The sequence below is a fragment of the Punica granatum genome, chromosome 4 (assembly GCF_007655135.1).
Source record: "Punica granatum isolate Tunisia-2019 chromosome 4, ASM765513v2, whole genome shotgun sequence".
Lineage (NCBI taxonomy): Eukaryota > Viridiplantae > Streptophyta > Magnoliopsida > Myrtales > Lythraceae > Punica > Punica granatum.
In genome coordinates, this window is record NC_045130.1 from 4,321,767 (window position 1) to 4,345,230 (window position 23,464).

At 40.0% G+C, this 23,464-nt stretch overlaps 4 protein-coding genes and 2 long non-coding RNA genes across 7 annotated transcripts; 1 reads left to right on the top strand and 5 right to left on the bottom strand.

Annotated features, from left to right (window-relative positions):
• LOC116203061 (protein PLANT CADMIUM RESISTANCE 4-like) lies at positions 1-1,376 on the bottom strand. Its single transcript, XM_031534727.1, has 4 exons — positions 881-1,376; positions 625-696; positions 293-505; positions 1-59 (listed from the first exon to the last, which is right to left on the bottom strand). Exons 1-4 carry the CDS (start codon positions 1,374-1,376, stop codon positions 1-3), a joined length of 840 nt encoding a protein of 279 aa, XP_031390587.1.
• Positions 1,377-3,510: 2,134 nt separating this feature from the next.
• Positions 3,511-8,009, top strand: LOC116205421 (ultraviolet-B receptor UVR8-like). The gene is made up of 11 exons (XM_031538030.1): positions 3,511-3,618; positions 3,727-3,871; positions 4,546-4,656; positions 4,760-4,820; positions 5,223-5,341; positions 5,511-5,596; positions 5,805-6,006; positions 6,556-6,609; positions 6,730-6,843; positions 7,294-7,350; positions 7,591-8,009. Exons 1-11 carry the CDS (start codon positions 3,587-3,589, stop codon positions 7,780-7,782), a joined length of 1,173 nt encoding a protein of 390 aa, XP_031393890.1. The 5' UTR covers positions 3,511-3,586; the 3' UTR covers positions 7,783-8,009.
• Positions 8,010-8,233: 224 nt separating this feature from the next.
• Positions 8,234-9,852, bottom strand: LOC116205422. The gene is made up of 2 exons (XR_004156503.1): positions 9,050-9,852; positions 8,234-8,557 (listed from the first exon to the last, which is right to left on the bottom strand). It is a non-coding gene; the product is annotated as an uncharacterized LOC116205422 (long non-coding RNA).
• Positions 9,853-11,276: 1,424 nt separating this feature from the next.
• On the bottom strand, positions 11,277-12,688 carry LOC116206107. The gene is made up of 4 exons (XR_004156638.1): positions 12,453-12,688; positions 12,192-12,370; positions 11,933-12,028; positions 11,277-11,760 (listed from the first exon to the last, which is right to left on the bottom strand). It is a non-coding gene; the product is annotated as an uncharacterized LOC116206107 (long non-coding RNA).
• Positions 12,689-15,219: 2,531 nt separating this feature from the next.
• On the bottom strand, positions 15,220-18,445 carry LOC116202767 (RHOMBOID-like protein 9, chloroplastic). Its single transcript, XM_031534376.1, has 7 exons — positions 18,288-18,445; positions 17,211-17,629; positions 16,880-17,090; positions 16,613-16,778; positions 16,288-16,458; positions 15,774-15,928; positions 15,220-15,585 (listed from the first exon to the last, which is right to left on the bottom strand). Exons 2-7 carry the CDS (start codon positions 17,626-17,628, stop codon positions 15,351-15,353), a joined length of 1,356 nt encoding a protein of 451 aa, XP_031390236.1. The 5' UTR covers position 17,629; positions 18,288-18,445; the 3' UTR covers positions 15,220-15,350.
• A 659-nt stretch (positions 18,446-19,104) lies between these two features.
• LOC116204791 lies at positions 19,105-23,285 on the bottom strand. 2 transcript variants are annotated; one of them, XM_031537083.1, is made up of 6 exons: positions 23,131-23,285; positions 22,482-22,991; positions 22,349-22,393; positions 21,778-22,047; positions 21,520-21,677; positions 19,105-19,678 (listed from the first exon to the last, which is right to left on the bottom strand). In XM_031537083.1, the coding sequence occupies exons 2-6, from the start codon at positions 22,720-22,722 to the stop codon at positions 19,487-19,489; spliced, it is 906 nt and encodes a 301-aa protein (XP_031392943.1). In that variant the 5' UTR covers positions 22,723-22,991; positions 23,131-23,285; the 3' UTR covers positions 19,105-19,486. The 2 variants fall into 2 exon arrangements, with proteins under 2 accessions (XP_031392943.1, XP_031392944.1); XM_031537084.1 differs by having other exon boundaries at positions 22,482-22,863; positions 23,131-23,284.
• Between the last annotated feature and the right edge of the window lie 179 nt (positions 23,286-23,464).

A 23,464-nucleotide genomic window follows, 5' to 3' on the forward strand; every position in this document is an offset into this window, starting at 1 on the left:
TCATAGTTTGATTGGTCGGAGGCACCATGGGAACTTGATACTGCTGCTGACTTTGGCTCCTGGCAACATTGTAAAAAGGAAAAATTAGCCTCTGATGAGGAAATAGCTATATGCACGCACATTATGATGAAAGTCCATGTTCAATATACAGGTTCTACGGGCAATTCATTCTACCCGAGAAAAAAGTGTGTGCCTAGTAGCGGTTGAACTATTTGCGGTTATGTCGAGCAAAATCAAATTCCAGTCTGGCATGTTATACGTGCAATCATGATCAAGAATGTTGCGGGCTTACCTATTGAAGGGTCAAGTCCTCTGTTCTTGAGCTCTCTGTATTCCTGAGAGAGAGCACAGCATTCGCAGAGGAAGTGTGATATCCAGTCGGGACCGACCGACTCAACCAGGCTGAACCTGCTCCGGAGTTTCGTTCTGTAGGTGCAGGACAGTATACATGGGCAGCCAATGAGACACATGATCGCGCCGTAGATTAGTCCGCTCGTTGCACAAGCTACATCAGTAAGGGTGTTAGATTAATACATGGTTTTGTTTTTGACATCTAAAGGTTGAGGATTCAGATAAGAGCAGAGAAATGGAATTCATGAATCGTAGATATTAATGTCGACATACATGTGTTGCCACTGTCAATAATCTCAGCTATCTGTCCGAATGTCAAGCACGGAATGCAACACGCGATCAAAGCTGCACGAAGGTTGGAAGTGATCAGATGAAGAGAGAGTTGTCTGTTATGAAAAGAATCTAAAGCTTGCAAAATAACGTTGTGTACCGTCAATTTCAGATATGCAAAATCAAAAATATGAGGCAGAGATATATACATTGTGCCTGGAATTATGATCGAGTAAAAGAATGGTAAGCTGATGCGAACCATTCATAGGGTCGTCCATACAGTCGAAGAGCCCAGTCGTCCAAGGCACAGTCGGAACCTGATGGTTTCCTTGCAACATCGGAGGAGCTGTTAGCACTTGATGGTGTTGATGATGGTGGTGGTGATGGTGGTGAGAGCTCATATAGTTGTTGCTTGCGGGAATATCATTCCTTGGCTGCCCCGTGTAGTGTACCGGCTGACGCGGAGGCGGAGCCATGCAAGTGGCAGGAATAGGATTCGAGCTAGGGGTAGGATAAGTGTCTGTTGGAAAAGGATGATTATCATGTCTCAAATGGTACTGCATCTGATCATGACGATGATGATGGTGGTGGTCGTTTGTTGGCTGATGTTCGGATGGGATCGGGAAAGCTTGTGGGTTCTGTGGCGGGAACTGTACGGCTTCCGCGTTCTCAACTGTCTGATCAGCCTGCTGTTGCTGTTGATGATGACCATGAGTGGAAGCACTGCCGGAAGTTTCTGATTCCAAAGCTCCCATTTTTCCTCCTCCTTGCTTTGCTGAAGTTGTAGCAGCTGAGAGTGAAATGTGATCAACAAAAACAAGTGTTGCTTGATTATGTTTATTTGTTTATACTTATATAGATGTGTGATATGTTTCATCGAAACAAAGGACAGTAGCGCCCCCGGCCGGCTAAGTCGACAGCCTTTCTGCTGGGAACTAGAGATAGAGCCAAGTATTAAGGACAAATTTTCACCTCATTGTTACAATTAGGCAACTCGTTTTCAATGGATAATCAATTTTAATAAATAACAAACTCTGATCGCATATGACAGCGATCGGTACTTTACCACTTGGGACAGTTTACAAACTCGTCAGTACCAACACATCAAAGTCCCGTTTGGTAGAAATATATGGTAAGTCTATGGCAGGCATTTGAAACTTCAACTGAAATTTTGTCATAACAATGTTTCTTTTGAAGTAATTCAAAGCATCAGTCGAAAATTCTACTTATCTATGATATGGACCGAACTAATAATAGGGCTTAGAATTAGACGATACTGGTCCAATGGGCTCGGCCCATGGAAAAAGCCCACGTTCGAGGACAAGTAAAAAATAATTGAGTATAAATAGTAAGTTCATGACCAATGGATGGGTTAAGCGACAATTCCATTGGGGACACTCCCATCGAGGAGGGGAAATCAGATTCCTCTCTCTCTAGCCTCTCTTCTCTCTCGCTATCGGTTGTTTCCTCACCGGAACACCTCCGATCCGACTACCGCTCCAACCGTCGAAAGCCGCTCCTCTCTGGCGTCGACCTCATCAATCTAGGCAACGTGACCTTGCGACTGAGTCATGCTTTTCTTATGCTGCAAGTTCATGATTTGGCAGGCAGATTGGAATGTTCCGAGTTTTATTGGAGGCTAGCTGCAAAAAACCAAACCACGGATAACGTGGATCAATATGTGAAGACGACATTGTAGTCGATTGCATCGGTGTGTTTATGTTTAATTCTCAATCCTAACAGTCGAGCCTCTTTTGGGACAATATTCCCAGTTCCTTTCTCATAAAGTTCTTGAAGAAACTTAACCCAAAAAAAAAAATGAAAATTGATGAAAAAAATACTGGAGCACCTGGAAAATGCCCAAGCACAATTAGATCAATGGGCCTATTAAGCCCATTAGGGAGAAAGAAGCCCAGAAGAAACAGCTGGAACGGCCCAATTGCCAGTAGCAAATTGCCTAAAACATCTGCAGAACCCAAAAAACGGCCATGACCGAGTAATTTGAGAACACCTCACTGTCTCGTTCGGAAATACAGTGGTCATTGATGTGTTGTTGTTTGACAATGTTCAAATTTCGACCGAGACCGATTGAAATTCGATCGATCAGAGGAATCAGTTAACTGGAATTCCTACCCCGAGTTACTCGGCATATATATATCCACTGATCATGAACGGATTTTAACAGAATCCAATTCCTTGAAAATTCTCAGCCGGCAGCAGCTTTAAGAATCCACTTAATACAAAAAAAAAATGAACCTATCCATGGAATAATAATTATATATATATATATATATATTAGTATGTGTAGCTAAAATATACAGTCTAGCCTTATAACTTGAATGAATATTCAAGTTAAGCTAATAATTTTGGCAAAATGCCTTAGCGTACTTGAGGAACTATATCAACTTATACTAAGATCCTGATAACACTATCGGAATATCTAATCAGAGTTCCGTTAGTTCCGTCAGTAGTTTACTTCAGGATGGATAAGTTTGAAAATGCAAGTTGATTCTAATTTATTATGATAGTATATAATTCTGCTTTTATTTCAAGTTTATATTATGACGCATTTGCTACTCTATCAACCGACAATTACATATGAAAAAGTTGGTTAGAGGAGGGGCGGGTGCGGGGATTTGGACTCTCGAGTTATTAAAGAGTCAAGGAGTGGCAAATACGCCGACTTTATGCTAAAATCTAATGGCGCTAGTGAATAGTGATTTATATAAGGTAGAGACGACTTTGCAAATGGCAGGGGGTATTTTGAGACAAGATAAACTATGAAGGGCATTTTGAAAACTATGAGGGGCATTTCGAGATATACCTTAAACTACCGGGGGCAAAGTGGAATTAAACCTAAGATGAGCTACCTAAAGAAAAGGCGCCCACTTCTCCCGTGTCCTTAAAAAGGATCCCTTCTCTCTTTCTCCACTCTGCTTCACTTTTGTCACTGTGTCTTCCATCAATGGCTTCCTCCTCGACCGCTGTCATCGCTTGGTACGTCTCTCTCTCTCTCTCTCTCTCTCTCTCTCTCTCTCTCTCTCTCTCTCTCTCTCTCTCTATCTGGCGTGGGGTATGCTGCAAATGTTCCGGCTATTGAATCAGGGGGTCAGGAGAAGATGGGCAGCTGGGGATAGGGAACAACGAGGAGAAGGAGTGGGTCTGCGTCGTCAGAGCTCTCCAGTCTGAGAAAGTTTGCTCCGTCGTCGCCGGCAGTCGCAACTCCCTCGCCATTTGTGAAGATGGCAAGGTCCCCTCTTTTCCTCTTCTCCTCCCTCTTCTTTCAATTGAAGTATTCGAGCTACCTCATTAGTTGTTCGAGGGGTGTTCGAGCGGTTACCGGTTCAAAGCTCGAAGCTTTAGAGCGCTCTTTTGTTACTTCCACCGGTTTTGGTAGGAGCTTACACTTACTGTTTTTCTTCTGCTAACTGGAATGCCTGGGATGAAGCTTAGTTGCAGATTTGGATACAATAAATTAAATACAATATAGTAGCTCAAGCTTCTGAATTAGTTGATCGTTAACGTACTCAAAGGCGGGAAGGGTAAAGTTTTGAGATTTTTAGATTATCTGAACTTTCATGGGGTTTGGCATGTTGTATCTGTCGAAAGCCGATATTCGGGAGGATACTTGAGATAAAAATGAGCATAGCAAAATTTACTGGTTTAGGCTCTTGGATGGATATGCAATGATTGTAGCTTAAAGATGGTGTAAGAGATTTGTCGTGTTAAGCCCCGAAGCAAAATCTTCTACCAAACTGATCTCTTGAAAGTGTGAGATTAGGTGCTATGATGTGTATAGGTAGATGGGACAAGATATTATTCAGGGTCATTTCAGTGACTGCAAGAAATCACTAATGTACGACACTGCTACCTTGTATACGACTTCTGTGTTAATTTGAGTAGTGGTTGATTTGGATATTTCAGTTGTTTACGTGGGGTTGGAACCAGAGAGGAACACTCGGGCACCCGCCAGAAACCAAGACTGAGAACATCCCGAGCCAGGTTAAGGCTCTTTCAAATGTTAAAATTGTTCAGGTAATAATGCCATTTATTTATCTTGATAGCTGTTTTCCCCTTTTCTTTGGATGATACTTAGGTTTGGTTTGTATAAATGCTCCCTGCTATTTTTTTTCCTCAGGCAGCTATAGGCGGATGGCATTTTTTGGCTGTTGATGATCAAGGTCGTGCTTATGCGTGGGGTATGCTATTAACCTGTCTTATTATTTTGTTTTGTCATTACAATAAGAGACATATTTCCTTCTCGTTTTCCAAATAAAAAAGGTCATTAATATACAATGCATAACATACTCGACACTCTTGGATGATTGAAGCCACTTGAATTGATGGACTTGACACATGCACATGCATGCCGTGATATCAAGATTAGAAGCCAAAAGGGGTTCTATGGTAACATATCAAGCCCCTCGTTATTCCAAAAACTTTACAGCTCATAATTCTTTTGACATATTAGCTAAAGCTTTCCATTTCAATCTCATTCTTTCAATCCTCAATATCTGTATATTAGCATGGGGGAAGAAGGTTTATCTGCCATGTGGATGTTTCGTAGAATTTGAAAGATTTGGAACATATACATTATGCAGGTGGGAATGAATATGGGCAGTGTGGCGAGGAACCAGAGCGCAAAGATGACACTGGGAGACCTTTGAGGAGGGACATGGTGATTCCTCAACGATGTGCCCCCAAGCTTGTTGTACGCCAGGTAACTTCCTCATCCTTAGTACTACACTGTCATTCATAAAGATGTGGTTAAGATGAATCTGCATATTGCATAAGAGGTCCGGTGATGGCAATAAATTTTGCTTCTAAGTTCTCACTGGTTAAAAACAGATTGCAGATGAGTTTATATTCTAATTGTGTCACTGATATAGGTAGCTGCTGGAGGTACTCATTCAGTCGTACTTACACGTGAAGGACATGTTTGGACATGGGGCCAACCATGGCCTCCTGGTGACATGTATGTTCTACCATCCTCTTTGTTCTGATATCATTTTCAATCGGGCTATTACTTCAGCCTTAGCTGGTATAGTGGATGGAAAGAGCAGCATCGTAACCTATGTATCATTCCATGCACCCGTTATCATATTAAACAGGCCTTAAGAGTCCACTGCGCGAATTCATGATTAGCATGTTGCTTGCTCTTCACTGATGAACATATCTTGCAGAAAACAAATTTCTGTTCCAGTACGAGTCCAAGGTCTCGAAAAGGTTAGGCTTATCGCCGTTGGGGCGTTTCATAACTTGGCTCTTCAAGAGGATGGAACTTTGTGGGCATGGGGCAATAACGAGTATGGGCAACTTGGAACTGGAGATACCCAGCCTAGATCTCAACCAATTCTTGTTCAAGGGCTAGAGGGTCTTAATTTGGTTTGTCTTACACCATTCCCTTGCCTGACATTCTCTATGAACCCTAAATATTTTTTCCTCCTCATTCAATTTGAGTTTATCTAAGATTTTTGAGGTCCTTAGAAATATATCTATCAATGTGGCACATATGTTAAATAGCAGTTAATTCCTGTATACTTTGTAATCCGGAATTCAAGTATTGTAGAATACTGGACCACAGGATGAATGAAATGTAAAATAACTATTTACTTTATATGGAATATTTTGTTTGACTTCACTTTTTGGTTCATGAGTTTAGATACTTTCCAGCTCAGGTGGATTCCTGAGAGGAATCCACCCTAAAACCCTACAATGCAAGATATTGAGGTACTTTAGATTGTGTTTATTACGTTCTTGAAAATTAGAACCCAAAAACAATAAAAAAGGATGTCACAATTTTCCATCAGGATCAATAGAAGGCCTAACAATATTTTTGCAAATTGTCAGTCTGCTATGACAACCCTACGTTGGCAGCAAAGTCTATCTCTTCTGAGGCTAAAGAAGACGCATGGTCTTAATTTTGATGTCTAGGTTGATATCGCTGCTGGAGGATGGCATTCCACAGCGTTGACAGACAACGGAGAGGTGATACTTTACTGCTCCAAGTTTTTCTTGAAAGTTCTCAATTGAAACTCCTTCACCTCTTAGCATTGATCAAACAAGAAAGAATTTTGTGTGGTAGTGTTCTCATCGATGATGTGGCAGGTCTATGGATGGGGAAGAGGTGAACATGGGAGGCTCGGTTTTGGAGATAACGATAAGACCAGTAAAATGGTGCCTCAGAAAGTTAATCTTTTGGCTGGAGAGGATATTGTTCAGGTAATCTCTCGGAACTCCTGCATTGCGCAGATGTTAAAGAACTGCAGACTATATAGAGTTGATATGGTCTGGTTAAGTATTTTCTTGTAGAAATTTTAACTAAAGGTTGTCCAAGATGAGGTCAATTTAGGTTCTATTGGCTTATTTTCTTCAAGAAAAGATTTCCCAAGTCCTCTTAGTCTATTAGGTCTTAAAGGACTGCAGACTAATGTAGAGCTGATATGGTCTGGTTAAGTTTTTTTCTTGTAGAAATTTTAACAAAGGTTGTCCAACATGTGGTCAATTTAGGTTCTACTGGCTTATTTTCTTCGGATAAAAATTTCCCCAGTTCCTCCTAGTCCTTTCCATCTAACATGCCTACAAAGCTGTATTTGATGCTGCAAAACTCCACTTGCTCGTGCATGGGCACAATCCTATGATTCTCATGATGTTTAAATTCTTGGTTTCAAGGTCTCATGTGGAGGTACGCATTCGGTGGCACTAACACGAGATGGACGCATGTTCTCGGTAAGTCTCGCATCTTATTTCGAGAAAAGTAAAGTAAACTACAATGAAATAGGCCTCATTTTTGCAGAAAAAAGGATGTAGTTTTGTGTTTCCTTTTGTAAAAGTAGGGCATGTAGAATCTCATCTCTGTGTTTATTCTTAAGAAAACAAAATAATTCTGTCTGATTTTCAAGAGAAGAAAAGAGCACTTTCTGCAGCTGTACATGCTGTACTTAATTGCAGTTTTTATATCGGTTGTAGTTTGGTCGAGGAGATCATGGGCGTCTTGGGTACGGGAGGAAGGTCACGACCGGGCAGCCCATGGAAGTTCCGATAAATCTCCCACCTCCGAGAAATGTGAGTGCTATTGAAGTCAATGGGAAGTGGGTCGCGAAGCTCGTCGCTTGCGGTGGACGACATACTTTGGCGATAGTTGAATGGGCAGACTCCTAAGTTTAACTAATATATCATTACTACAACAATGATCATACTCTATATTATAGAGATCACGGGAATAAATCAGTAACATTCTGTGCGAGTTCTGGTAAAGTATGTATATTAGACTTGTTTCCAACATTTGAACAGATGTTGGAACCATATTTTAACTCTCGGATTACCAGTGTTTTGGCTATTTATCTGGTACGTGCACGACTTAGTAGAGATTTTAGAGCTCTCCGAAATATTATGAGATTCGATGTTAAGTTTCAGAGCTATGCTGCATGAATTCTATTCCCACATAGAAGGCTCTGAACACCAGACCAGCTATTCTGGAAGTCTTATGCGACCTCCATATCCGGCTTTTCTGCGTAGTTCAATTGTGTTTTTATTTTTTAAGGCTCCGGCCCTGTTCTTTTCACTGAAAGAAAAGAAACTGATCTGGAAGCCGAAAAAAGGCTCGGGAAGGTATACCTGAAGGAATTTGCATTCAGGGAAAAGAAAAATGCAAATCTTCATGCTGGAGCGCTCTCAGTTCTGTTCGGAGCTTCACGAGCTGAGGTGGTTGATGTGGCTCTACCATATTGACTGCTGTATCGAGAAGGTCCAACTCGGTATGAAATAACCCGGAAAGCAGGATTGCCGTATGAATTAACTAGCTCTGCACTAATTTGCTGCATTCTGCCGAAGAGCACGTATGTTCCTCTCCTAAGCAGAAAATGGGCGAAAAACTGTTTTCCTCGCCTGGTGTTTTCCTCTGCGACGTCCCAGCTTGATCTCCTTGGCTACGAAACTGCAGGCAAATTCGATCGGATGCAAGCATTGTAAGCAAGCAGCATTACTAAATACGAATAAAACAGTCAACTGAGAGTAGTGAATTAAGGATTCAAATAATCTGGATCAGAAAGTTTCTCTGCAGTTTTTTATTTCCAGTAAAGATATGGAAACCTTTTTACAGAAGCCTGGCCGTCTCCATTCCTAATAAGGCATGTCAGGTTCTTTAGTTCAAGAGCTCAAATATTCAAGGCATTTTGCTTATTTTGGATCGCTTCGTTCCAATGAAGCAGAGTCCTGACGTGACCATCTTCATTGTTACTTTGCTGGAGAACATCAATTGGGCATCGTTCTCGGGCAGTTATCGACTACAGAAAACCTCTTCTTAATCGGTCATCCACGCCTGGAGTGAGTGGCAGCTCCACAAGTCTTTACGACCAAACTCGTAGACTAATACTTACACAAAGGGTGTAAAGGACAAACAAAACTCGGACAGGCCATGAGTACGCACCCAGATGCAAGAGCCCAGAGTGCCCATGAGATGATTGCCAAAGAAGTTGCAAAAGCTGAACACTCTACCTTGTCCGTGTTTGAAGATGAACGAACCAGAACAGCACCAACGAAACACCTACCCACCGGGCTATCAATGCAAACAGCAGCAGGGAACTCGTTAAATCATTCCAAAAATCAGCAGAACCAAAACATTACTTAAGAAGGAAAAGCAAACGTGTTATTGTGCTTGTGTTTCACGGGGGCGGAGAGGGTGGGAGGAAAGGAGAAGGGTATGAGAGATGCTTCAGTTGTATCGGTCGTCGTTCTTGTTCTTGCCGGGTGGTCTCTCGACAATTACATGATCATGTACTCATCAAGAGACCACCTACCAAAAACAAGGATGATGATGAACACAGCCAAGTTCTTGGTTAACAGATGACCGGTGACGGCTCTTCCACTCCCACCCGCCATTGCTGAAAGCTCCTCAAAAGTCAAAACTAAGCCTCCCTCTCAGATTCAAGGCTCAAGTCTCAATAGGGCAATGAACACACTACGATTTGAAGGTGAAAGTTTTGTCTCTGGGCAACCATTTCGATCCTTTCATAGAAGTGTTTTGGTGAAAGTTATTATGGTATTTTATTTTCTATATATATATATATATATATATATATAGGGATATTTTTTCCTTGTTTGATTCCTTCATTGATTTCCTGATTCCCTTGTACCATATTCGGTTGCTATGTTTCCTTTCACTCCTGTGATGTCTTCGCCATATATGTATATCCTTGTCCGATGAATAAATCCCGCTTGAGCTGTCAGCTTTATCTGATATTTATGCTATGTTTGTTTCACTATAATGAAATTAGCAGGACATAAATTGAATGAGCAGAGAATATGAATTAATAAGTAACAAAATTAATTATGAAATAGAATAGATAAGAAATGCAATTATGAAATTTGGTTTGAGAATGGATTGGGACGATTAGGATAGAAAAGTACAAAATTACCCTTCCTATACAGACAAAAAAATGCCTCCCCCCCGGGGCCTACAAATATTAAAATACACGTATTAATATTAACTATAAAAAACCACTACGATGATAAAATTTCAGCAAAATATATATATATATATATATTAAAAAAGATATAAAAACTAAAATTCGAAAAAGAAAACTTACAAAAAAAGGAAAAAGAATCAGTTGCTCCCAAGCCACTGGGGCTCGTAGCAATGTAGACCCCAGGGTTCGGTTCTCCATTGAGTCACGAGCCTAGCCCTGGGTTCACCGAGTCTAGAGCTCACGACTCCCATGGTTGGGTTCTCAAGCCCCACCGCGGGCCCATTCATGAGGGTCCCGAGCCTTGAGTGGCTCGGTAGACTAAACCTCATTGGAGGGTTTGAAATCACAGATCTTGCCCAGGGCCACGGAGTGGCCAGATCGAGCTTCCTCAGCTCGAGGAGAATCGGGAGAGGTTGGTCGGGTTGCCGGAAGAGGGTTTGTGGGGGTGAAGTTGCGGCGGCGGTGGCGGCAGTGGAGGGATGATAGACGAGGTGGTGTCTTAGGGGTTGATTTCAGAAAATACGATGAATATAGGTGATCATGTATTGGTTAATTGGGTCCTATTAAGTATGTGTAATTGAACTTACATAGGAAAGAGAGAAAAATGACTGCTTTGTTTGGTTTGTTAGCGTGAAAATCACACTTTAATTTAATTCTATTCATAATAAAATAAAATAATTCATATAAAGTCAAAGTTTGGGCCTCATTTATACCACTCGTTTTCCACAACAAAACAAAATAAGTCATACAAAGTCAAATGGTGAGCCCTATACATAACCATTTATACGACTCTTTTTCAAAATCAAAATCTGATTTTAAAATGTTACTTACAAACCAAACGCACCAGACATTTCCCAATCTATTACTGATACGTAATCCCAAATTCCAATTAAGGATACGAACAAAGTAATACTTCCGGACTAGAACTGCTATTCATGTGAGCCAAACGCACCATTATTAATGATCCTTCGAATGTCTTGTTAATTTTGTCTACGGCACTGCAACTGAATTGCTTGTGGCACGCGGCACAGCATGCAACGACTAATGCTAGACCAAAAGTCACTTGAAATGAAGGTAAAAATTAAAGAACACTGATGCACACGAGGCTGGTAAGATATTGTATATCACCACTTGTTTTTGACATTCAGAAGACACTACAACATCTAATTGTTGGACCAACATGTCACTCTCAATCGGATCGCCTCCATGTTTCGGATATTTAAATTTACTACCTGCACGATTTAGTAGACATATGTACATTATATTTTGCTGGTACTGAGGAGATTCGATAGTAAGTTTCAGCTCCATGCAGCATGTTGAATTCTACCTCCCCCTAGCAGACTTGTGAACAACACACTGGCTAGTACGGAAGTCTTCTGTGGCCTCGATCGTATTTCGCTTTGGCGTAAATACGTCCAACTTATTAATCATGCTCCTTCATGTTCGAGTTAAAACAAAAAATCGCCATTTTCCTCTCAATATTATTACGGTTCATTACATTGCACAGTAGCAATTTAATTCAATTCCAATTCATTACTTTCCAACATATATCAAACATGACCTATCTCCAGAGGAAATTCCAGCAAGTTTCAATATTCACCGGAAAACAACGATGACTCGACGTTGAGAACCGGAGGCGGTTGATGCGACTCCACCATTTCGGTTGCTGTACCTGTGATGAGGTCCAAACTCGGTAAAAAAAAACCCAAAGAGCAGGATTGCCATATAATACAGCTGGCACAGCATTGCCAAAAAAATCATTACTTCCAGTGTTTGCTGCATTACGAGATGATAAGGTTAAGTTAGTCAGAATTGAGGTCGAAAAATTCGGCTGAAGAGCATACTTCTTCGTTCTCCAAGCAGAAAATGGGCCGAGCACTATTCTCCTCACCAGACGATTTCCTCTATGATCTCCCAGCGTGATCTCTTTGACTGCAAGGCTGCAAGCAAATACGATGTGATGCTAGTATTGTTAGAATTCTAGTGTGATAAGAGCAAGCAACATTACTAAATACGAAAGAAACAATCAAATACCCGTTAGTAAACTAATATTTCCATAGATGGCGAGGAGAAAAAAAAGAATCTAGAGTAGGACATGAATACCCAAATGCAAGAGCCGTGAATGCCCATGAGATGATTGCCTAAAAGAGTTGCAACAGTTGAGCTCTGACTCATCCATGTGCGATGATGAATGAACCCGAGCAAAGTTGACGAAGCACCCAGCACCCCGGCTATCAATGAAAATATCAGTAGGAAACTTGTTGAACGATTTCCCCCAACCTCTGCAGAATCAAAACATTCATTAAGAAAAAGCTAAAGTGTGGTGCTTCTATTTTGCGTGGTTCGGGGAAGGGAGGATAGTACCTGGATGGTCTTGCCCTCCATTGATGTATTTTTCAGGACACCACCCAGCTTCACCAAGAATGATGAGATACGCAATCAAATTCGTAAGCAAATACAGAATCTAGCAAGTCTCTTGCGCTTAGACGTGCCATTGTTAACTTGAGAGCTCCTCGAAAACAAAAGGCCTTTCTTTCAAATACGACACAAGGACTAAGCTCAACAGAGCAACAACAAACACTCACCGAGACAAACCTTTGCAATTTGAAGGTGAAAGTGTGCCTTTGGGCAAGCAGCCATTACATCCTTTAATAGCATTCTTGGAAGTATATATTTGGAAGATGAAAATATTAAGTGAGACTAAGGCATGAATTATGATATGCAACTCTCCAATCAAAATTTGACACATTGTACCGTGGAACCCACAACAATATTTTTTTCCCACATTTTTCTTGATATTTATGTAGAAATTAGACACACCACAATGTGTCAGTCTCATCTAATATTTTCTTATTTATTTGGAAGGTGGAGGAAATCCATAAGTATTATTTATGTTGTTATCTCTATCCCACATATATTAATGATTCTCCAAAATCTCTGCTCTGTATCGAGGACTCTAACTCGACATCGAGCACAACATGCAACGATTTATGTTACAACAGTGCCTCTTATAGAAAAATACATGAATCAAAGTCACTAGAAGTACCTTATATTTGGAATTTAATCGGCGATCGAAGCGAATCAGTCTTAGTAAATAGACTGATATCATATAATGACTTCACTTTACCGAAAAAGATATAGTGATTTCAGTGACAAAACAAAAATATCGCAAAAAGCATAGAAAAATTGCCATATCTATATAAATACTATAAACTTGTAATGTTTGAATACTGTGAAGGAGATATGGAAGTTCTCTTTTTTTTTTTTTGCATTTTTTAGTTTTATCTTATGTTAATAATTTAATTTATTAATATTTTAATCTATTTATTTTAATGAATAAAAATAAAATAAAATATTCTCATTTGGAAGGTGAAACCCATAAGTCTTATTTAAGTTGTCTGCTTGTCCTCCAATTTATTAATGATTCTCCAAATTTTCTGCTCTGTATCGGGGACTGTAATTGAATGGCTTTCAACACTTAGCACAGCTGCAACGACTTATGTGACGATATCCCTTACGAGAAAATACGATAATCAAATTCACTAAAAGTACCTTATATTTGGAATCTAACCAGCAGTCGAAGCAAAACGGTGTCTTAGTGACTAGACTAATGACATATGATGATTTCACTGACAAAATAAGAATATTGCGAATATCATATAAACTTTGCCATCTATATAAATACTATAAACTCGTAATGTTTGGGTATTGTGAAGGAGACTAGAGAAGTTTTTAATTTTTTTAATTTTTAATCTTATTTTATTAATTTAATTTAGAGGTTTTTAAGCCATATATCACATGATTTTACCGTTTTATCAAATATATCTCATGCTTTAAAAATTACTCAAAAAAGGCCAACGGTTTACATTTTGTTCCAAATCTATCACGCCGTCAATTTGTCCGTTAATAAAACGAAAGTGGGCTCCAAATCTATTCTATGGTTTAATTTTTTTCTTAAATCTATCTTATGATTTTAATTTTTTTATCAAATCTATTATGGCAAAGGGCTATGGTGGTAAGAATGTACCCACTTACATTCCACATTAGTAATACCGTCAAATCTAATTGGAAGTTAAATATGCCATGATGTGTCAGTCTCATCTAATATTTTTTTTTATTTGAAAGCTTCCACCTATTAGCGAAATCCATGAATGCTATATATGTTGTTAGCTTCATCCCCCAGTAATTAATGATTCTCTAAATTTTTTTTGCTTTGTATCAATAACTGCAACTGAACTGCTTTCAACACTTGGCTCGGCAGGCAGCGACTTTTGTTACGATGACCCTTATGGAAAAATGGGACTATCAAATTCACTAGAAATACCTTATACTTGGAATGCAAAGTACATCAGTCTTAGTAAATAAATTGATAACATTTAATGGTATCATTAACAAAATAAGAATATTGCGAGAATCATACAAAATTTGCCATCTACCTGAATACTATAAACTTGTATGAAAGTTTTTACTTTCTTGCATTTTTTGTTTTATCTTAATTTTTTAATTTAATTTATAAATGCTTTAGATAATTTCTTTTAATGAGTTATAAAGGTAAAAATATTCAGCTACATGCTTATTTTGTTTCTTAGACAATTTATAATTAAAAAAGAATTACTCAATTAATTTATTAAAAAAATTATGTCCCATTACCTTTTTCTATACATGAACATCTCATTACCTCATGCATCAAAATGACACAAACTCAAGGACCAAAAAATTGGTAGGTTTCTTCACGGCCTCTCTTTTTCTTTGTTATAGTTAATCATTGCGATTGACTCACTATTCTATACGTGTATTATATTCCAATCTTAAAAGATACTTCCTTGGTCAATTATTGAGATCATACTCACTACTCTATACGTATGTTACTTCCAATATTATTTTTCTATCATTAATTTTCATTGTTGCAATTTTCAATCGCTTTTGTGTCTTATTCTGTTAATATTTATTCTTCTTATGTCATATTCTATAAAAAAAAAATGAAAAGGCCGAGGAGTGAACACTTTTTTATATATAGTTGCAAAAAATATTTTTTATAGGATTCTTGAATATTATAATTAAGAAAACTTCATTTGGTATATTAGCAATCCAACAAGATAAAAATAAACATAACGTTGTAACACCCGTGCAAAGCGTGGCCAACATTCAACTCATGATTATATATGTGTATATATACACACACATGACGTGGATATAGTAAGATACTAGTCTTTCAACAAAGCTAACATAAAATCTTACAAGTGACACAGATATATTCTGGTTCTATACAAAGTTTTCTGTCAGTGTACTAAGAGGAGGTTCGACCAAGAAGGCTAAAGAAGCCAAGACCAGGATCGAGAGGACGAACACGAGCACCGACTTGCAAGGGTCAGCATACCGTCTGACCAGAGCAATTCCTTCTTCCCGGCCACTGTTTGAGGATGCATCGTCCATTTGCAGGATCGGGCAAGTGAAAAACCCGTATATTATCCCCGTTACGGCCGCCCCGAAATGTGTCCTGTAAAGCCCAGTAACTTAACAATAAGAATAAACGCAAAAAACTGATGTTTATGATATTATGGCCCAGTTATCATCCTAACAGGCCAAGCTGGTCCAGTTAAGATTATTCTTTTCAATCAACTGTCGCGATTACACGATAAATCAACCCCTGCAACGTGAATCTCACTTCATGCAATAACTTCTTACCAGTCATCTATGGGACCAAAGTTGCTCAAGAGGAAACTGAGAGCAGTGGTAAATATCGCCTTCTGGAACATGCTGTCCAAAACATCCTTTCCGATCACGTCTTTGTTTTGCATCTGATAAATAAGCCATGCTCCAATCATCGCAAATATGGGCCCCTGCACGTGTCATACGTTAAAATAACATGCCACACTAAGCACACATGCAAGAATGCAGAAGAACAGAGGAATCGACTTATTTCTCTGGCCTGAGAAGTGTTTAGAATATAGATCGGTATCAAGTGTAGCAGTGAGTAGGTTCAAAGGCTTCGAAACTGCCAGAAGAGGTGATAAATTTCCTATAAAGTTCCTATAGATTGGGAAGATGTCAGGAGCTACTTCTGCCATCTTATATCAAATGCAAGATCCAGTATGAGAGTGCATAATTGGATTGACAATCTGGGACATCAAATTTCGATATCCAAATATTCGGAACAAATTTTATCAGAGGAAAAGGAGGAAACTGTGCTGATACTAACTGTGCCACCAACGGTCAGCTCTGGGGTATGAAGGAAGCTCGTCAAGTTGCCGGATATTCCTCCGAGCAAGTATATCAAGAAAAACGTGAATGGACCATAACCTCTGCAGACCTTAGGCCCGAAGGTAAGGAGTGCCCAACAACCAAGTGCCATGTGGAAAACTCCCGAATGCTGCATTTATGGAAAGGCTTGATGTAAATCAAACGTAGCTTAATTGGACTAAACGTTCCTTGTCTCGCTTAGGAAAATGCAAGTGATGAGACATTCAACATGAGAAATTAAGGAAGGAAAAAAAGAAATACAAAGCCAACCATGGATCTCGTACCAGAAACATTGGGGTCACAAGCCTCCACCATTCGCCGGTCACGATCAGCTGATTTATCTTCGCCCCATATAGCAGAGGTATAGAGAATAGCTCCAGCTCAGAACTTTTGATTGGACTTGCTATCTCGAACAAGAAGACTGCTATGTTCAGCGAAGCTATTATACCTCTATACCCAAAAACACAGGAGAGAATGCCATGATCAGAGAAAAGAACCCGCTGTTCGTATCTCATTTTACAAAGCAAGACTGAGACAGACCAGGGTTATACATTAAGTAGAGATCCGAAGCATCATCGAACTGTTGCAGTGCTTGAGAACCATGTGGAATCTCTTTTACATATGCCCGTTTGACCCAGACTTTTGGTTTTGTTTGCGCAGCACTCCTAACATCTTCTTTATCAGGGGAAGCTGTTGCGCCCTCACTTCTTCTTGTAGTTGCCTCATCGATTTTCGACAACACATAGTCTTCCTTTTTCGTACCTGGCGGTGAAAAGAAACTAGTTCACTCTACCAAGTTGCTGATAGCACACAATAAAACCAAACCATACAATCTGTACGACCTGCACAATTTGGAGAAAAAGTTGAACGAAGTCGGATTACCTCCTTTAACTTTTCCAAGATAAGCATCGAGAGTTTCGAAGCTCTGCTTTGATTTCAGTTCATGACTTTTCTCAGTAAATTCCATTTCCCCATCAAGATTTCCTGAAAACGGCCGATCTGCACCTTGAAGCTTTCTGAAGTAATCATCAAGTGCCCTTAACTGCCCTTCATTCATGTCTCCCTCGTATGCATGACAGACAAATCGCGCCTTTTTTCTATGTGGAGCAATCTCCGACAAGACAAATCTTAGATACCCTTCTGAGGAGATTTTACTCTTCAAGGGGAGCCTCCATATTCTGAACTTGCCGGAAAATTTGTAGATTGAAGCAACACATCTAAAACTTTCTGGTTCGCTTTGTCTCGTTAAACATTGTATGAGATGTGTTCGATCTTTGTAGGATGTCGGCACCACTTCCATGCTGGACTGGAAGATTCATAAGAAAAAGTTGCATCAGCTGAAGTACTATGAATCATGATGTAAAACTTGTAGCCGGGTGAGGCAAAGTCCTTTCGGAAGTATTCCCGAAAACTGTTCCCAGAACTTTTTGTTTTTCTAATAACAAGGGTGTCTGGGCTTCGCCTAACAAATCCCAATTTCCATGTGAACACCCTACAAACCCACATGACAGGTTAGACCGGCCAAAGGCCGCGCAGGTAGTCTAATAGGAAATATTCTCCCATATGGTTTTCGAAGTAACTCGAATAGGGAATTTATCCAAGGAAGTCACACCCTAGAACAATATTTTCAAACAAACTTTTCTTCAAATGCGAAATATCGAATAACAAAGTCGTTCATTCCACCACAGCATATATTACCATATGCCGGTCACCCATCTCGGACACCGATTTTTAGCTTCGAGTTCCGGTATTGGATTTCGAATACTAGTTAGGAAGGTACACTACTGAGCACATGAACACTAGGGAACAGTTCATCGACTCAAATGATTTCTCCTCGGGAATAAATCAGTCAACCGAGCTCCTCACAACAGTTCTAAGTCCCAAAAAAGGCTCCTCACTATACCATTCCGATGGAAAAATCTGCGCTTTCATACCCAAAACAGAAAGTTGAAGACGTACCAGGAAATGGTGTTTCGTGCCCAAAGAGGAAGAGACAGAGACAAGAGAGTACAAGGAATAGATTCCGGGCACAGATAGCTCCTCCCATTAATGGAAGCCGTTATAGATATGGGATGGAACCGAAGAGGACAAAGTTCAATAGCCGGGGACCCAAGTGACAAGAGCATTGACAGCTTTGAGTCTTCCTCGTGGACGAAAGACTGCCGTAAAATTTCATTTATTCGTATTCTCCCCCGTACTTTGTCAACCGTGTCAAAATCATCCCTCAGCTTAGTCAGCCACCATTATTAGGGGGGCGAACAGAGAGGAGGAGAGAACTTCAGGGACCAAATTAGAAGTGAAATCTTTCTCTTAGTTAGGATTTATTGTTTATCCCAATTGGGCCACTGAGATGTTGCCACGTTCAACCCAAAATCTCCCCGAGGAATCCCAGCCCAACATAGGGATTCTGTGTGGGGCCCAGTTGATGTTAGTGGTGTTGTTGATGTCTGGAGGTGATATGCCATCAAAAGCCCAAGCCCATCTATGTCGTCCACAAACAATATAACTCAAGAAAATCAATCATCAATCGATGAATGATGACAACTAATTAAGAGTATTATGTTATGTTGACTAGGATTGGCATTGCATCCACTAATCCCCGAGGTCCCCATGATTTATTTGGCAACTGACTTGATAACATGAAGGGATGGAGGGAGCGTTTCCTCGGTGTAATCCCTAGAGTATTAATATGTTAACCTCCATGCTGATAGATCCGATCAGTTATTTCGATCGAGAATGGATCCAGATGAGTCGACCGGACAGTAATATCTCTCCATGCAGTTAAACCAAATCTTATTTCCATCTTGGTGGGAAAGAACCAAAGCACAAACCTATCAGATGTGAAGGAAAACGCCTTCTGTTTTCGCATAGTTTTACAGGAAGAAGACAAGATCCTCTATGGTTCGATACTGATCTCGGAGGATTGGTCTGCATCAACCGGACCCTCTACGGTTGGTTCTATACCGACCTCGTACGCTTGGTGACTACACGCAATATTGAGAGAACTCATTAGAGAAATATTCTCAATTGGAAAATCATTTTCCTCAGACTTGACTTCCCGGATCTATCCTAATGAATGTCCAAACATTCCATGAATTTAAAAAAGATGACATTCTTCCCCAAGAAAAAGAAAAAGAACCGGACAAACTGAAACTCTTTCAACAGGAGCAGAGGAATGTATTCATCTTCCTGGATTTGTTCTTCTCCTGTCTACGCGAATTCCTTATCCGCGACAAGCACCCTGTTCCATCCTTCCCCAATTTGCAACCCATCCTCTGCTTCTCTTCCCTTCCCTGCTCCCTCTCTTCCTTTCTATCATCAGCTCCTGCTGCAGCTTCTTTTTCCCCGACCTGTAACAAATCGAACCATATAAACGCTCAATGTATAATTTGACCTGTCGTTGCATCCCCACTAGCTGCATTTAACTTTTGTATAGAAACAGATTTGTTATGTGATTGTTACTAAGTTGTAACATCCCAGTCATGATATGAATCAGATGACAGTGGTCTTGTCATTTGCTGATACAGACGTGAGAGACCAATCTCTCTCTCTCTCTCTCTCTCTCTCTCATTACAGTTTTCACCTCCTCTTTTTTTCTGAAACAATTGGAAATAGGGACACAGCCTCAAAACAATTATCCCTCTTGTCATGGCACAATCTAACTCCGGACCTTCATGGTACGGTTTTTCTATCCATAGACAGGTCCAATAATTGGAGGGCATCCATGTAAGTGAAGAGAGATTGCCATGATAGCATAAGAACTATAGCCCGGAAACGCATGATTCTTGTTTTGTTTTCTTTTCACAGAAGTTCATGGAGAAAAATGGAAAATCTTGATGACTCTCTATGAATCATGAGGATAAACGGCACCAATATATCCGTCGCAAGCTGGGGCGGCTCTTCCATTTGGCAAGGAAGGCAAAGGCCTCAGGCCCCACAAAAATTAGGCCCCTAATTTTTAGGTTTGTGTTTATATTAATAATAATTATATTTAATAATTATAATTATAAAGAATTCAAAAATAATAAACAATTAAAGCCTCAAAACTTAAAAAAAATCAAGGCCTCATTTTATTAAATTAGTCAACATAATCTAATTACACCTCAACTACTCCTAAATTTTCTCTCCCACTTATTAATTGATAAATCTTAACTTCCATATCTAATTATTTACTTAATTTCTTTTATTATCTCCTCCTTTTTTTTTCTCTCATTAATATCTCCAACTACCTATTTCCAATAAATTTTTTAACGTTCAAATTTTACTCCTGCAATTGAGTTGTTTTACTTTTAAATTCTAATTATTCTCACCACTATTCTCTTTTCTCTTCTTTTCTATTAAACAGGTTCTATTGTTCTAAACTATGATTATTCTTTTTAATTTATATTTATATTTTATTAAATATATATCGTTTATAGGTATATATTTTTGAAGTGTTTATACGTATGGTATATCGTCCGTAAGACATAGGAATTTTTTGGTAGCGTTTATAGGTAAATACGTCAACTAGGAAATATGAATGAATTTGGTTATTCAAAACTTAAAATAGAGAGAGAGAGAGAGAGAGGAATTCAAAAAGGAGCTCTTGATAAATTTGTAACGAGTAATTTTCAATTGATTAGCTATGTTGTCAATTGAAAAGGAAATATTAGGAAAAAAAAATTGAATATAAAAGCTTAATAAGTAATTTTACATCTAAAAAGTTAAAAAAATAAATTTTAAATAAAAGATTTTATAAATTTTATATATATAAAAAAAGGGCCTCATTTTTAAATTTCGCCTTAAGCCTCCAACGCCCTTGCCGCCCCGGGTCGCAAGTTCTCCGTGAAAAAGGATCGAATCAATGTTCTTGTAGATAAAAACAAAGCTAACATCCATCATTCGAAACAGAACAAAGAAAGGGCATGTGCCCATCGCAGTGGAAGGGACCAACCCAACTGTCTTGCCAAATATGCCCAAACAGATATCATTAAAAAGGACACAAAATTATACTTTCTCGGAAAGTGTTCAGCTTGTCCAATCCATGAGGAAATAAAACGAGAAGCATGAACAATATCTAAAGGTGTCCTCTCCAGCACCAACTGTGTTCTATCAAGACATGTTCGTAGTTACCAGAATAATGAAATGAAAAACGGATTCTATGTTATATGCAGAAAGGAAAAAAAAAAAAAAAAAGGGATAGCAAGCATACCTCTTTTCCGGATTCCTGGGCTTCTTCTCCTAATTGCTTCAACCGTATTGTCCCTGCCATCGAAAGAGTCGAAGTGGGACTCGCGCTTCCTGAGCTGAACTCGCCGGGTGTGCTTTGAATCCCCACATCCCTAGTCATTATGACCCCCAACTTCTTTCCTAAGATCCATGAAATTCCACACGAGACTTTGCCATGAACCGTTATGTGATTCATTTAAACAATTAATACTCAAATAGGATAAAGATGCAAATTTCGGACCTGGGACAGTGGGAGGGGGAGAAGCGGGCATTGTAAGGGAGTGCGTCGTTGATAGATGAGAAGGGTAAATGAGAGGGGCAGACATTGTGATCCTGCTGGTGAGGTTATGGAGGGACCTTCCACTGAGGGTCTTTGCAGAGAGGCAATCCGTTGGGAACTCTCCTGACAGTGGGTTGCAGATGTACTTTTCTGCCTCGTTCCACTTCGAGCTCAGAGCAAATCCTTCCGGCGACAAACACTCCCACACGCATCCGGTTCTTGCCTGCAGCGCTGCATTACACGGGGAACTGTGAGAACCTGAGTCCCACATTGGGTAGAGGGAAGGAGGGCGTGGCCAGCGTCTACAGCCAAAGAATTCTACAAATGTCATGCTTTTATGTGTTTGGCGATGTATTTGTGGATAAGGCAAGCTCTCATAGCATGAACAGAAAAACATTATAGAGAGCGGAACAGTTCTACTGTCAACACCATAATACTCCACTGGAAGCCTGCCCACGCATGCAATGTCGGACTGGTCGGCACTGAAAATGTTGTTACCTTTATAATATGTTTTGATGGACGCAGCTCTTACCTTTAAGAGCAGTAGTGAATGAGTATGTCGACGGGTCAATTTCATCTGTGTCAAACAACAAAAGAGTCAACGGGGGATTTGAACACTCTCTGGGCTGTTCACTTAAAATCAAGAGGCCGGTGAGAGGGAGGACCTGTGAGAAGATAGCCAGGAGAAGAAGCCGTGCTCGAAATGGTGAAGTTAGACCTGAAAGACCTGTCGTCTTCCCTGAACCTACTGATGTTTGAAGCTGAGAACCTTCTTGATATGGTGTTATCCCGGCTTATCGTCCTCGCCCTCAGAGCCCATTCCCTCGGGTTAAACTCTCCTCCTCCTCCTACTTCCTCTGCCTCGGGTTGCCTGGAGCCATGAGGAAGTGGCTGCTGCTGCTTCATTAATGGCAAACAGACAGAGAGGAGGAGAGCCGACGGATAACAGGAACTGGGGACCGGTACAAACTAGGAAGATTCTTTTGCTGCTTCTGAAATTGTTGAATGTATTGGCTCAGAGCATCCCTCTTCTGATTTCAGAATCTTCTGAATTTTTGGAGGTCCATATATTTTCCAATGTATGCCACATCAGCAAAAACATTTACTAAGTTTTGGCATAATTAATTTCCAACCATGATGGAATTGGTCTCGCATATAATGCAGTCCAGCTTTTACTGTACATGAAACTTATTCAATGAGCAACTCTCCAGCATGCTTGAGATGGAAAAAGTACAGTAAAAAGTCAAAAAGTTTGGTGGTAACAACTCGAAACGGATATAGACAATCGACAATTAGACCGCTCATAGTACTTACATGCAGGTCGAGGAGGGTCGGAGGGTGCTGAATGAAATTTTCGCCGATTTGTATCGACCGTTTTCCTCCTAGGGAGATGAATATGGATAGTATGGGTTGGATAAGACTTGGTTTCCAAATAGACCAGTGCAGAACAAGAGAGGGGAAGAAGAATATGAGTGAGTATGCATGTGCATGCCGGTCTGTCAATCAAGTAGAAGTGGGTCCCATGTGGCTCATCATAGGCTCATCATAGGCCATCAGTTTTGTCCGAAGTGCACTGCATTGTAGGTTTCATGACAGTGATGTGAGGGGTTCTGCGGATTGTCAGTTGGGTCCATCCACTTCATTCAAT